At 47.2% G+C, this 16376-nt stretch overlaps 1 protein-coding gene across 1 annotated transcript in view; it reads right to left on the bottom strand.

Moving 5' to 3' along the window:
- The window catches only part of LAMA4 (laminin subunit alpha 4), a 583946-nt gene extending 575680 nt beyond the window's left edge, over positions 1-8266 (bottom strand). The window contains exon 1 of the mRNA XM_086926829.1: positions 7695-8266. Within this exon, the coding sequence (XP_086782955.1) occupies positions 7695-7892 (198 nt within the window). The 5' untranslated portion in view covers positions 7893-8266. The remainder of the gene's footprint in view (positions 1-7694) is intronic.
- Between the last annotated feature and the right edge of the window lie 8110 nt (positions 8267-16376).

The following is a 16376-nucleotide window of genomic DNA, read 5'->3' on the forward strand; positions in this document are numbered from 1 at the left end:
GCAGAGGGTCCACCTAAGGCTGAAGCACTATTTGTGCCACCCTCAGTGTGACAAAGGACAAAATGGTTCCTCACTCAAGCAGGCTGCCTTTTGTTCATATTGGCATGTTGGAAACAGAGACAGAGAGGGAAAACTCGTCCCCTAACTGTTTTTCCCATGGGCGTGAAACTCAAAGGTAGCCACACCTCTAAGGTGGGCTACCAAGCGCCTGATGACTGAGGAAGGGTCCCTACATTTTGAGAGTGGCTAGAATAGTGTACTCTAGGACAGCCAGATGCCACACATTACAGGAAACATATTAATGAAGGGAAGGGCCCTAGTAGCCCATTGGCTAGTGACCGTGTTGTCCCCTCAGGGCACGTTCCTTTGATAAATATGGCACCTCTGGCACCCTGCTCGCCAGATCACATTGGTTTTGAAGAAAGGACCAAAGAAGAACTGCCCTGCTGCCTTTGAAAGTGCACGGAAAGATTCTGCACTTTGGGCTAGTGAAGTTTGGACTGTGCCTACAGCTCCTGACCCAGAGGAAAGTTGATTCCCGGGGCAAAGTCAAAGAAGTGACTCCAAGAATCAGCTAACAAAAGAGCTGAAGAAGCCCAAACCAACAAGTTAGTAGCCACCACAGACGTTTGCTGCTACCTGACCCCGGATATACATAGTTACCATTCTTTGAAAGCCAAATGTTGCACCTACGTCTGCTGGACTCAGGAGTGCTGTCAAACTCCAGATTTATCAAACCAGAGGGACATCAGACCCACCAAAAGATTTTGCCACAGTGCTATTAGGCCAGTAGCTCAGCATCGACTGGCCAGCTACTATAAAAAAGAGGACTTCAAGCGACCTTGGGCTCTGTGGCCATAGTCGCCCCACACCACTCGTGGGATGAGGACTCACCACAAATACACCTCCATCGACTGCACCTTAACCGGAGCATCGTTGAGCATCTTTTCACCTTTATCTTCAGCATCAGGACCACTCCATTATAGACTATTGAAGTCATCCTGTAAAATTTGGAACTTGCCTTAAAAATGCTCTGGTAACCAAGTAACTGTTGAAAGTATCCTCTCTGGCTCCCCAGACCTCAATCTCATCAGAGTTGGTGGCCAAACTTTTTTTGAACTAACTCCTTCAAAATTTTCAAAAGTTTACAAACTTTTTGTTGACCAATGCCTTTTTGCGGATGCATTTAAAAGTATTTATATCTTTAACATCAGTATCTCCGCACTCTTTCTTTTTGTGTGGCTTTCATATATCGATGTGTGGTGCCCCCTTCAACCAACCCCAATCAGCTGTAGATTAGGTTCATTTATAGCCCTGATGCATTGCCAGATCAATAGTGACTAATTAAAGGAAAGAAATATTTTGGCCCCCTGTTTTTGCCACATTTTAAGCTGTGAAGGATTATTGTCTTATTTTTAAACCACTTAACCACCAATCTACACACTCTGCTCCTCCACACACTTCATCACAGCTTTTAAAATCTTTAAAAGATCTCCGGCAAAACGGTCCCTTGAGGGGCCTGTTGGGCATTGCAGCACCGGGCCAACGAGGAGATGCCTAATGGTGAAACATGACATCAATCTGGGTGTGTGAGGGCTCTTGCTTTTGATTGATCAGATTCCTCTGATCTATTTGACAAGTGTATTCTGACCTGTTTTTTGGCTTTCTTGTTCCCCTCTACAGGAACTGCATACCCTTTTGTGGACAGCATGTCAGGTGGCCAGTGGTCTGCGTGCATCCATTCTCCATTTCCCTCTTGGCCTTCATAAGCAGCATCTGCTTGTAAACTCGCCTGGCATGACCTGACCAGCTATGAATGCGCTTCCCTCACAGTTCCTGGATTCGTGGCCAGACTGTATGTGGCAGCCAGCCAGGGTATGCATGGATACGCCTCTGAAGTTGGACGCTGGTCCAAGGGACAAGCAGTGTGTAGCAGGAGATAGTGGGCACACAATCAATCTCAGAGACCAAGGTATGAGGTCGTGTAGCAGCTAAATTGAAATCTAAATTAGTTGCTGGAATGCATATTGAAAAATCTGGAGAGCAGTATTCAAATCCTACATTCCCAATTCAATATTTGTATATTGTTCCGTCATAAAGGAAAGATATTAACCCCAGTATAAAGCATGAATCAAAAACTGGGCATTTACTTACTTTTAATACTTAGTTTATTTCCCTGTTCTTTGCATCCAAGCTGGTGAGATGAATGTGTTTGGTAAGCATAAATTCCCTGTCTTTCAGCCAGTGTAGTGTAGCATTCTTCCAGATTACTGTACTGGCAACTTTGATTTATGCTGCTATTGTACTTTCTGGTTTCATTTTCTGAGGGTGTTTGTGTGTGATGATGGGGCATGATAAAGGGTACCCTAGTGGTGTCAGTCGGTAGAGGTGGTAGGTATGGTATCACTGTGAATGTCCTTAGGCTTGGGAAAAACTTTTCGTGCCATCACTGTATTAAACAAGTTGGTGAAGATATTGGGGTTGATATCTGATCTTTCAATTTTCATACAGGTTGATGTGTAGCATACATGTCTGGTTATGGATATGCTGAGATAGAATTTATTTTCTCCGAAGGCATTTTCCTGTTTTTTGCGACTGAGTTGCTGATTACAAGGTTGACAGTTTTTGGTGAGGGGAGACATTTACATTCCAGTTTTGACCCTCGAAGGGCAGGCAAAGTGAGAGAAGAGACAGCAAGCCTTATTGTCAGGAAACAAGTAATTGAACCTTGAAAATTGCCAGATTATCAATTTGCTGCTGCCCATCAGCCAGAAACTGAGTATAAAGATGAGGCTCCACAGCAGTCTAATGAACCTCAAATATAAAGACCATGCAGGACCTGCCAACGTGTCTTGGACCAGAAATGCATTCCCTCTAAAGCCTGCATGAAATAAACATTATGTGGCCCTGCTATTGCCTTGCTACTTGCTGTCTGAAACTCCTGAGATGAGAGCCCCAGCTAGTTCAAAGAGAGGAGAGGCCTGCCCAAACTCACTTGAAGCCTTCTCATGATCATTCTCCTGAGAAAGTTGGTATCTGTAGTACCATCAACATATTGCAGGCTAGCTGGTCCCCAAAAAGTAGTGTCCGCAACTGATGAGCATGCATACCTGCAATGCTGACTAAACCGTTGTTACAATAGGATCCCCTCTATTTCTTATACTAGCATCTCATTGCTTCCATCTGGTGGCATGGCATAATCTCTAGTTGATAAAATCCTTGGATCTAAATGACAAATGTGTGTCTCCAAGCCACACTTAAGGTTCCTCCTGATCTTGATAGACAGTGCACATGTCCTGCAGTTACCCAGCCCCAACATCCTGAGCCCACCGATCACTGACTGGGACATCCTTTCAATGGATGTTGGCCCATCCGGGCCTGATTGCAGTTTGTTGTTTGGAATGGGCCAAACCTGTCCCCACGAGGGGCTCTTCTGAACCCACTGCCATTGTCGTCTTTTAAGCACCTTAAGGTATTGAAATACAATTCCATAAAATCCAGGAGGTACTTAATACTAACAGGGAGTGAGATATCCAGGTCTCTTTGCAGCAAAAAGCAATTGGATTATTTTTGACCATGGCAAGTAGTTCAAAATATATAGTAGATTTTAGTTTCCTAAATCTAATGGAGGCTTCACTGTTATCCTAGTAGCTCAACAGCTCAGAATTTACAAATGGTAGATCACAAAATATCAGACCCTGTAGCATGTGGCAGCCTTATCCTTACCCTGTAAGATCAGATACAGGCCCAAGTACCCTAAAGGGTGTAACATATTTTACCTGAATCCAGTAGGGAATGAAATAACTGCATTTCTGTCCAACACTGATAAAGCTTGTTACTGTAGGGTGAAGCTTAGTAGTGCGAGACTCCACAGGTATACCTTCCTAGCTAGATCCCTGAGTCTTCTGTCCATCATACTGGTGAGACGTCTACAAAGACATGACTAATATTGTTTTTCTGTACTGTGGACAGCCTCAGAGGCCATGGTGCTGATCTCTCGTAAAATGTTGAAGAACAGCAACCCAAACAGGCTGCACACCATTGAACAAGGCAGTAATTCAAAAGGTTTTTCTTAAATGTCTATTGAGTAGGTAATGCTAGAGCCTTGAGACATCAACCTTTCCTTTTATGTGGGCAGGTGGTAAACTGGGCAGGCACTAAAAGCAAGGGGGAGAAGTTTCCCAGCCGGAGTTTTGACATTTATATCATAGAATCAACACAGAGGCCACTCAAGCTTGAGCCACCAATAAGATTGGCCTTACTATCTGATACAAATTCCTATTGCTTTGTACCTACCATACAACTCACTCCTACTATGCATCCACATATAGACCCATGTTCATAATTATTACACTACAGTACATACGTAAGCCAAAGTCAATGAACATCTCATCCTTTGGACCCCATGAAGTACCACAAGAAAGCAACAAAGAATGTAAGGCAACTATATTCAAATCATGACACATACAGCATGATTGCCCCTTTCCAGATCACTTATCTAGGTCAACCCCACAAAATCCAAAACAATGTACACCAAACATCAGTTTGTGTACTCCCAAGGAGATCCTCCCGTTGTTCAAACTAGACGTTTACAACTTCACAACTGCAACAGAGAGATGGCAGTTAAAAAATGTCTTGTGTGCTAGCTAATTCATTTCCACAATATGTACATACTTAAGGATCTACTAACACTGATATCATTGGCCCTCCTTATACTTTGTCATGAAAACAATATACAGATGTCCTTTCATAGTTAAGAAATGTTGCGGAAAACTGTCATTAGATATCTCCCATTGAATCTCTCAGATATTAAAAACCACGGGCAACTCTCAAATAGTCCTATCCTGCCAAACTACTTGAACATCTAGTTTAACCCCTTGCATGCTGCGGACAGACCCCTGCCATCCGACGTCACGGTGGGCGTGTGCGGAGGACGGCCGGGGGGCGTTCGAACCCCACCCAATCATTAATTCGCCCGCACAGTGGGGGAATTCGCGCATAGCGCAAGGGGTTAAAACCAGATCTAAGAATCCCTTGAATTTGTCAATTTACCAATAGAAGCAAGCAATACATCAGACTGAGGAGCTCCAATCAGGGAGAAACTAATCCTAGGATGTTTGTGTTCCAGTTCAGGGAGGACCTGGCCTTGCAGTTCGGACTGGACAGTTCCTATTGGAGAAGGGCCACGACTGATTTGCATATGGCTTTTTCCAAACTGAGGCGTAATGGTGAGTAAAATAACAATGGACTGAGTTGCGGCCCCGAATTATTAGCATTGGCTGATATTAAGTCAAGCACTCCACCCATCAATTTTTTTGTGTGCTGCAGTGCAATATCCTAAGTGCAGCAGTTCTGCCCAGACATGAGTCTGGTGCTTACTGTGCCACTGGAGCCAAGATACACATGACTGAAGGCCCCCAATCACTCTCTCACCGTACTTATCATTCACAAACAGAACAGAGCTTATGAGAAATACAACTCTAGACTTTTAACTGCACCAACAACAGAGATGAACCGCTAGACTTGACAAATCACTTTTCTCTGACAAAGTTCTACCAAAGTTCATTTGGCCCCGGATCTAGAACAGCAATGTATGGAGACATTTCATGCTACACATCAATAATTTATTTGGTTTCCAAATTAGCTACCTAGAGTCTAATTGGCAGAGCAACTTTTTTCTGTGGGTCTGGACACCAACCCCCAGGGACTTGGCCAAGTTTGACACACCAGCCTCAGAAAGTTCATCAAGGAACTGCAGTTATCAATTGAACTGTCTGTAGCATTATTGATCATGGAGAAGATCTACATTAGTCATAGGCAGGGCCACTGGGATTCAGTGATTGTGTGGCCGCTGCCATTTTTGCATTATTATAGATTTGCCACATAATTCATCATCTGCTACATAATTTGCAGATTTTAAGAAAAAAAATGTTTTTAGCCCACACGGTTTATTAGTTAATACAAATGCGGCTACATTTGTTGCCGCACAGTGGAAGACCCTTTGCAAAGCTGGACTAATCACCCTTCTGTTCCTTAAAGCTATATTTGGGTGTTAAACTGATCATAATGAGGTGCAACCAATGTCCATACAGTGCTACCAAGTTTAAAAATGACAAAATACTGACGTAATATTACTACAAAATGTGCTGCATTATGCCACACAATTTGACTTTTCTTGCAGTATAATTTACTCAACCCTGCTACATAATTTGGCTCTCTCCTACGGCATAATTTCAGTGGCCCTGGTCATGGATCCTCTGCTGATGTATGTGTGTACTTTAGGCCACATGTGAGGGCAAAAAAACTCATAATACTGTTAGCACGTAAATATAGTATCACTGCCACCCCAACCCTTATCTCTGTCTCTCTCGCGAGTTAACTTTTCACACTTCCTTCTCTGCTCATTGCCAGTGCTTTGAATGCCCTGTGTGTTCTTATAAAAAGTTCCTTGCAGTTGATAACAATAGTTATTGAATTCACTAGAGGAATCCAATAGGCTTCCCTTATCTCAACACTACTTTGAAAGTGCTAATAACATTCTTCCCACAGAGCCTGTCAATAACCCTAGTTTTTGGTATTCACCTGATTTAGGGGCATGCGCAGAGGTCAAGGGTGCATTAAGAGGTTAAAGGACAATAACCGGCACAGCATAGAATTCGACTGCATGTCCTACTCACATCATTCCAAGGAATATGCCAATTTTGGTTACACTTTTCGGGTTTGTACTGTGGACCACAAAAAAGAAGAATATCTGTGAACAATCTGCCTGTCATCTTGGCAAATTTGGTACCTGATCCAATCCTCTCTTCTGGTTTTAGACTTTCTGTATGGACTATAATTTTAGATACAAAGCATTACACTCTTAATGGACTTGAACAAAAGCCTGTCTAGGGGTCATCGCTGCTACTGCAAAGGCTGCGTAGGACGAATGTCATTTTTGTAACCCTTACACAGTCGAAGCACCCAGTCGCTTCATCATATGTAATATTTATAGATGTAACACCAGTAGTTTCATCTGAAGTCTGTCAACATGTTTTTCTTTCTTGGTTATTAGTTATTACAATATAATTTTCTTAACTGGAATGTGCTGTCGTGCACATGGAATTTGCTCTTGTAAGCCTGGTAGATTTATATGGAAGATGCCATGATTGTATGAGTTGCAGCAAAAGTGTATAATTCACCTGAGTATCTTTTGCAAAGTTCCCAAGTTTACCTTTTAAAAGTATAGCATTGCAAATCTATACTACGACGATGACACCTGTAATGCATACTGTACTGGCTCTGTGCAGTGGCTGACAAGACCCAAAGGTTCAATGTTACCTCATAAAAGCAGACAGATGTGTGTCCAACCTAACGTGTCTTTAGGGTACTGTCGCTTTAAAGTTCAAGTTCTGCATCTAATCCTTTCCAGGCGTGCCTTGTACAAACATATGGAAGGAAATGTTTTAGGGTCTTCTCTCGGAGTAATGATGCCTACACGCTGTGCGGTGAAGCTTGCAACATCTGAAAAACTCATATTTGTGGTAATGAAAAATACATGTAACAGAACCGCCCAACCCTTCTCCGTCCTTGTACAAGTGCCTGTGTCGAGGAAGAAGATGGCAGCGTGAGATGCAGATAAGACACAAAGTGAATATTGATTTCGTGTAATACATATTCTCTCGACAATAATCACACAGTGCGTCTGCGGTTACCTGATGGACAGGCAGGAAAGTCCCGGGGTCCAGCGGCTGCTGTTGCTGCTGCTCCCCGCCAAGTGTTTGGAAGTGGCCGCTGCTGCCTTCTGTGTAGAACAAGAACGCGCTCCCCTCGCTCGACAGGGAGGCTGAGGAAAAGGAGCCCCAAAATAAAAGCAGCGGGACGCTGCAGCACCAGGGAGAGATTACAGCCATCGCGCCCTGCCTCGCATCCAGCCCGGGTCTTCCTTCTTGTCACACGCCGCTCGCCCCTCTCTCTGCCAGCGACCTCTCCAGCCCCCTCCCGAGGTGCTGCCGCCGCCCCTCGTGTCCAACTTTCTTCGCTGCTGTCAGCTGCCAGATGTGGCACGTCAGAGCGCAGCAGTGGATCTATTGCCAAACAAAAAAAAATAATAATGTCCCTTGCGCTCCCTAGTTCTCCTGAAACGGGTGAGGGGGATAAAATGGAGATATAGGCAGTTCTTGGACAGAGAGATCCGAAACGTAGCGTGTACTCCAGGAAAACCCCAGTGCCAGAGCCGGAGCAGCCTTATCGCAGCCTGTCAGGATGCGGGATATAAACGGAGCCTGTGTTCTGGCGCTGGCTTCCCTCGCATGTTCGCACAGAGCAGCCTTTTACCTTCTGCTGGCAACCCCACCCGCGCTCTGTTTGCACTTCTGGCCTCAGGACGGGCGGTTTAACCCCACTTCTGACTGGATTGCTGTAGGCCTTGTCTGCTGCATGCTCCCCTTTGTTGTTCCAGCATCAGTTGAGTTATTAAAACAGGAAGGGCGAGGTGCCAGGCCTTCACACAAATTCACACAGGCGGCACCATCACTAGCATATCAAAATACGCGATTAATGTATTCAGAAGGCATTGTTAATTAACTAATTAGAGGAAAGGGGTAGATTATGCAGAAGAGTACACCCAAAACACGTTTCGCTATGATAAATCAAGCTACCCCTCTGCATGTCTTTTCTTCAGGTCTAATAAGGAATAACAGTCACCACACTGATGGGGAAGCACTTTTGGGGCGGAATTTCAGAAGCAGTTGGCCTAGCAATAGGGAGCCTGTTGGTGCCTTGCCAGTGTTTAGTTTGTGTAGGTGGTTGCAGGTGGTTGGCACCTGCACACGATTTTGGGGACCAGGAACTATTTTCCCTCCACAGACTTTGGCCCAGTGCAAGAAAGAACAATCATTTGCTAAAGCAATAGGTCGCGCATTTGCCAGAGTTTGTTATTGGCATTGTAAATGACAATGCCTTTTATCTACCTGTTTTGATAACACATAAATAAAAGGCATTGTCATTTACAACGCCAATAGCTGAAACTCTTGTAAATGCATGACCTATTTCATTGTAAAGAAGCGGCCGCCATTGTCCAGGGCAGTTTGGAAAGTGAAAGCGCGCATGGCTGGCTGAATGTTGCAGGAAAGCATGTCGTGCCTGCAGTAGGAGAAACACATTAGAGAAATTAGTGCTTAAAGACTAAATAAGACATACGGTGTAACAACAGAAGCAGGGCCGGTTCTAGGATTTTTGGGGCCCAGGGCGTAGGGGAATGCGAGTCCCCTCTAATTTACATAAGTGACACCTTCAGAGCTCCGGAAGCTGCTTTGTGGAGACTTCTCCTGGTCCACAGCTTCGCCTCTCAGCCCCCTACAAGCACCTCTTTTTACAGCTCACATTGGGCTGAAGTTCTGAAAATTGGTTGTGGGCTGAGAGCTAAAACTGTGCGGGCGCTTAATTGATGGACAATGGGTGTTCCGGAGTGTCTCTGAATGGGGGCGCTAAAGTGCTGGACACTGGGTGTCCCACAATGTCTCTGAATGGGCAGCCGGGCAGAAAGCCTAATTGCAGGACAAACCTGCAAAATGTTTCTTGTTGCAACTGCGACAAGAGGAAGTGTCCCCCTACCCTAGGCCTTCCCACAGATCACTGACAGAACATCGACAGACAAAAAATCGAGAGGACAAAATATCGAGGTCAAAATATCGACTGCAAAAATATTGACTTCCTATCTTCAAACAGGTAAGTACAAAAATATCGACTCCAAAATATCGAGTGTAAAAAATATAGACTGTAAAAATATCGAATTTTTTAAATGTCTTAAAAGTAAATTAAAAGTAATATAATATTTAAATTAAAATAATTTAACATATTTAAAATACTTAAATAAATGTAAAATTGAGAAATAATTAATGTAACTTAAAAAAATATATATATTTTTAATATATATATATATATATATGTATATATTTCATCACAGTCACAGGAACCGATTCGAAGAATAGCTGCAAAAGGTTGGATTAAAGCACTCGGTTTAATGGAAGCTCTGCTGGCAGCTTAACACAACTGAAAAAAGGCTTCTTACAGAGTCCTGCGCCAAACGCGTTTCGAGAGCTCAATGCTCTCTTCTTCAGTGGCGTGTGTTGCCTTGAATACCAGTGCTAGTGCTGATGCACAGTCAATATCAATCACCTGTCCAGGAGGGGCGTGGCCGACACCACGGCCTTCTGGGTTATGTAGGCGCTTTTGATGTCCCCAGTGGGTGCGCTTGTGTATTCCAAAATAAAACATAAATCAATACCCCAGTGGGCTGAAGTCTTCATCAGTCTGTAAGCTGCCCTGCTTTGTTTTCTCCCATGTGCTCGAGCGAGTGTCACCCTGCAATGGCATCTGCTCGAACCTTTTCCTTCATCGAGAATGGCGCCAGGCTGGAGCTGTCTTGGGACCCGCTCTGGGGTGGTGGGCTATCTTCGCGACCGGGTAAGGCCGCCTATAATTCATCACAGTCACAGGAACCCATTCGAAGAATAGCCGCAAAAGGTTGGATTAAAGCACTCGGTTTAATGGAAGCTCTGCTGGCAGCTTAACACAACTGAAAAAAGGCTTCTTACAGAGTCCTGCGCCAAACGCGTTTCGAGAGCTCAATGCTCTCTTCTTCAGTGGCGTGTGTTGCCTTGAATACCAGCGCTAGTGCTGATGCACAGTCAATATCAATCACCTGTCCAGGAGGGGCGTGGCCGACACCACGGCCTTCTGGGTTATGTAGGCGCTTTTGATGTCCCCAGTGGGTGTGCTTGTGTATTCCAAAATAAAACATAAATCAATACCCCAGTGGGCTGAACTCTTCATCAGTCTGTAAGCTGCCCTGCTTTGTTTTCTCCCATGTGCTCGGCCACGCCCCTTCTGGACAGGTGATTGATATTGACTGTGCATCAGCACTAGCGCTGGTATTCATGGCAACACACGCCACTGAAGAAGAGAGCATTGAGCTCTCGAAACGCGTTTGGCGCAGGACTCTGTATGAAGCCTTTTTTCAGTTGTGTTAAGCTGCCAGCAGAGCTTCCATTAAACCGAGTGCTTTAATCCAACCTTTTGCGGCTATTCTTCGAATGGGTTCCTGTGACTGTGAGGAATTATAGGCGGCCTTACCCGGTTGCGAAGATAGCCCACCGCCCCGGAGCGGGTCCCGAGACAGCTCCAGCCTGGCGCCATTCTCGATGAAGGAAAAGGTTCGAGCAGATGCCATTGCAGGGTGACACTCGCTCGAGCACATGGGAGAAAACAAAGCAGGGCAGCTTACAGACTGATGAAGACTTCAGCCCACTGGGGTATTGATTTATGTTTTATTTTGGAATACACAAGCGCACCCACTGGGGACATCAAAAGCGCCTACATAACCCAGAAGGCCGTGGTGTCGGCCACGCCCCTCCTGGACAGGTGATTGATATTGACTGTGCATCAGCACTAGTGCTGGTATTCAAGGCAACACACGCCACTGAAGAAGAGAGCATTGAGCTCTCGAAACGCGTTTGGCGGAGGACTCTGTAAGAAGCCTTTTTTCAGTTGTGTTAAGCTGCCAGCAGAGCTTCCATTAAACCGAGTGCTTTAATCCAACCTTTTGCGGCTATTCTTCGAATGGGTTCCTGTGACTGTGATGAATTATAGGCGGCCTTACCCGGTCGCGAAGATAGCCCACCGCCCCAGAGCGGGTCCCGAGACAGCTCCAGCCTGGCGCCATTCTCGATGAAGGAAAAGGTTCGAGCAGATGCCATTGCAAGGTGACACTCGCTCGAGCACATGGGAGAAAACAAAGCAGGGCAGCTTACAGACTGATGAAGACATCAGCCCACTGGGGTATTGATTTATGTTTTATTTTGGAATACACAAGCGCACCCACTGGGGACATCAAAAGTGCCTACATAACCCAGAAGGCCGTGGTGTCGGCCACGCACCTCCTGGACAGGTGATTGATATTGACTGTGCATCAGCACTAGCGCTGGTATTCAAGGCAACACACGCCACTGAAGAAGAGAGCATTTAGCTCTCGAAACGCGTTTGACGCAGGACTCTGTAAGAAGCCTTTTTTCAGTTGTGTTAAGCTGCCAGGTGAGCTTCCATTAAACCCGAGTGCTTTAATCCAACCTTTTGCGGCTATTCTTCGAATGGGTTCCTGTGACTGTGATGAATTATAGGCGGCCTTACCCGGTCGCGAAGATAGCCCACCGCCCCGGAGCGGGTCCCGAGACAGCTCCAGCCTGGCGCCATTCTCGATGAAGGAAAAGGTTCAAGCAGATGCAATTGCAGGGTGACACTCGCTCGAGCACATGGGAGAAAACAAAGCAGGGCAGCTTACAGACTGATGAAGACTTCAGCCCACTGGGGTATTGATTTATGTTTTATTTTGGAATACACAAGCGCACCCACTGGGGACATCAAAAGCGCCTACATAACCCAGAAGGCCGTGGTGTCGGCCACGCCCCTCCTGGACAGGTGATTGATATTGACTGTGCATCAGCACTAGCGCTGGTATTCAAGGCAACACACGCCACAGAAGAAGAGAGCATTGAGCTCTCGAAACGCGTTTGGCGGAGGACTCTGTAAGAAGCCTTTTTAGGTCTCGCGACCTATCAATGCGCGCAAGCGCATTGAGCGGAGCGAGAATTCATGTCGGCAAAATCCTCTTCAGACCACGGGCTTTCAGCCGCGGTTTTCTTTAAGTTCACGTGAATCACGTGATTAAACATGCACGCGCATCGGCAACATTTCTCCTGCACAAGGCTTGCAAAAGGCTCTCCTCCCTCCCCACATCAAAGGTATCAATCACCCTCCCACAGGCTTCCCCAGCGCTGCCCCGCCCCCTGCTTCACAGCCAGGCCATCTGTTCCCTGCCAGACCTCTCACACCTCCGTCACAGCATGCCTGTGTACTTCAAAGGCTTATCACTTCACACAGCCGCAGGCCGTGCAACCAGAGCACTTCAGTTGGTGAACAGCCCCCCTCCCAGCACTGCCTTGTTACTCTCGGCAGCCGTGAGTCCCTAAACACTTTTTATATTTAATTAGCAGCAGCAGCATTTTTATATTTAATTAGCAGCAGCAGCATTTCTCCTGCGCCAGGCCACAACAAAGGCTCTGTGCCACTTTCACCCACACAGCACCACTTACAGACACGCAACGCCACTCACACCCACGCAAGCCCACTATCACCCATACAACACCACACTCACCCACGCAACGCCACTCACCCAAGCAACACCACTCACACACGCAATGCAACTCATCCACGCAACCCTACTCATCCACACAACGCCACTCATCCATGCAACGCCACTCACACATGCAACACCACTCACACATGCAACGCCACTCACACATGCAACGCCACTCATCCACGCAACGCCACTCACACACGCAACGCCACTCACACACACAACGCCACTCACACACGCAACGCCACTCACACATGAAATGCCACTCACACATGCAACGCCACTCACACATGCAGAGCCACTCACACATGCAGCGCCACTCACACATGCAGCGCCACTCACACATGCAACGCCACTCACACATGCAACACCACTCACACATGCAACGCCACTCACACACACAACGCCACTCACACACGCAACGCCACTCACACATGCAACGCCACTCACACACGCAACGCCACTCACACACGCAGCGCCACTCACACATGCAGCACCACTCACACATGCAGCGCCACTCACACACGCAGCGCCACTCACACACGCAGCGCCACTCACACACGCAGCGCCACTCACACGGAGCGCCACTCACACACGCAGCGCCACTCACACACGCAGCGCCACTCACACACGCAACGCCACTCACACACGCAACGCCACTCACACACGCAACGCCACTCACACACGCAACGCCACTCACACACGCAACGCCACTCACACACGCAACGCCACTCACACATGCAACGCCACTCACACCCACGCAGTGCCACTTTTACCCACACAATGCCACTCATACCCACGCAAGCCCACTCTCACACACGCAACGCCACACTCACACACGCAACGCCACACTCACCCACACAACGCCACTCACCCACGCAACGCCACACTCACCCATGCAACACCACTCACCCACGCAACGCCACTCACCCACGCAACGCCACTCACCCACGCAACGCCACTCACCCACGCAACAACACTCACACATGCAACGCCACTCACCCACGCAACGCAACTCACTCAAAGCCACTCACACCCACGCAGTGCCACTTTCACCCACACTGTGCAGTGCACAATAGGTCTCGCAGTAGGAAAGTTGGAGCTATTGGTTTTGTAAATGACAAAGCCCTTTATGTTTTTAAAATGAAAACAAAAATAAAAGGCATTGTTATTTGCAATTGTAATAGCTCCAACTTTCCTACTGCGAGACCTATTGGCAACGCCAGTGCTTGTTTCAGTTGTGTTAAGCTGCCAGCAGAGCTTCCATTAAACCGAGTGCTTTAATCAACCTTTTGCGGCTATTCTTCGAATGGGTTCCTGTGACTGTGATGAATTATAGGCGGCCTTACCCGGTCGCGAAGATAGCCCACCGCCCCAGAGCGGGTCCCGAGACAGCTCCAGCCTGGCGCCATTCTCCATGAAGGAAAAGGTTCGAGCAGATGCCATTGCAGGGTGACACTCGCTCGAGCACATGGGAGAAAACAAAGCAGGGCAGCTTACAGACTGATGAAGACTTCAGCCCACTGGGGTATTGATTTATGTTTTATTTTGGAATACACAAGCGCACCCACTGGGGACATCAAAAGCGCCTACATAACCTAGAAGGCTGTGGTGTCGGCCACGCCCCTCCTGGACAGGTGATTGATATTGACTGTGCATCAGCACTAGCGCTGGTATTCAAGGCAACACACGCCACTGAAGAAGAGAGCATTGAGCTCTCGAAACGCGTTTGGCGCAGGACTCTGTAAGAAGCCTTTTTTCAGTTGTGTTAAGCTGCCAGCAGAGCTTCCATTAAATCGAGTGCTTTAATCCAACCTTTTGCGGCTATTCTTCGAATGGGTTCCTGTGACTGGGATGAATTATAGGCGGCCTTACCCGGTCGTGAAGATAGCCCACCGCCCCAGAGCGGGTCCCGAGACAGCTCCAGCCTGGCGCCATTCTCGATGAAGGAAAAGGTTCGAGCAGATGCCATTGCAGGGTGACACTCGCTCGAGCACATGGGAGAAAACAAAGCAGGGCAGATTACAGACTGATGAAGACTTCAGCCCACTGGGGTATTGATTTATTTTTTATTTTGGAATACACAAGCGCACCCACTGGGGACATCAAAAGCGCCTACATAACCCAGAAGGCCGTGGTGTCGACCACGTCCCTCCTGGACAGGTGATTGATATTGACTGTGCATCAGCACTAGCGCTGGTATTCAAGGCAACACACGCCACTGAAGAAGAGAGCATTGAGCTCTCGAAACGCGTTTGGCGCAGGACTCTGTAAGAAGCCTTTTTTCAGTTGTGTTAAGCTGCCAGCAGAGCTTCCATTAAACCGAATGCTTTAATCCAACCTTTTGCGGCTATTCTTTGAATGGGTTCCGGTGACTGTGATGAATTATAGGCGGCCTTACCCGGTCGCGAAGATAGCCCACCGCCCCAGAGCGGGTCCCGAGACAGATCCAGCCTGGCGCCATTCTCGATGAAGGAAATGGTTCGAGCAGATGCCATTGCAGGGTGACACTCGCTCGAGCACATGGGAGAAAACAAAGCAAGGCAGCTTACAGACTGATGAAGACTTCAGCCCACTGGGGTATTGATTTATGTTTTATTTTGGAATACACAAGCGCACCCACTGGGGACATCAAAAGCGCCTACATAACCCAGAAGGCCGTGGTGTTGGCCACGCCCCTCCTGGACAGGTGATTGATATTGACTGTGCATCAGCACTAGCGCTGGAATTCAAGGCAACACACGCCACAAAAGAAGAGAGCATTGAGCTCTCAAAACGCGTTTGGCGCAGGACTCTGTATGAAGCCTTTTTTCAGTTGTGTTAAGCTGCCAGCAGAGCTTCCATTAAACCGAGTGCTTTAATCCAACCTTTTGCGGCTATTCTTCGAATGGGTTCCTGTGACTGTGATGAATTATAGGCGGCCTTACCCAGTCGCGAAGATAGCCCACCGCCCCAGAGCGGGTCCCGAGACAGCTCCAGCCTGGCGCCATTCTCGATGAAGGAAAAGGTTCGAGCAGATGCCATTGCAGGGTGACACTCGCTCGAGCACATGGGAGAAAACAAAGCAGGGCAGCTTACAGACTGATGAAGACTTCAGCCCACTGGGGTATTGATTTATGTTTTATTTTGGAATACACAAGCGCACCCACTGGGGACATCAAAAGCACCTACATAACCCAGAAAGCCGTGGTGTCGGCCACGC

The sequence above is a fragment of the Lissotriton vulgaris genome, chromosome 6 (genome assembly GCF_964263255.1).
Source record: "Lissotriton vulgaris chromosome 6, aLisVul1.2, whole genome shotgun sequence".
Taxonomy (NCBI): Eukaryota; Metazoa; Chordata; class Amphibia; order Caudata; family Salamandridae; genus Lissotriton; species Lissotriton vulgaris.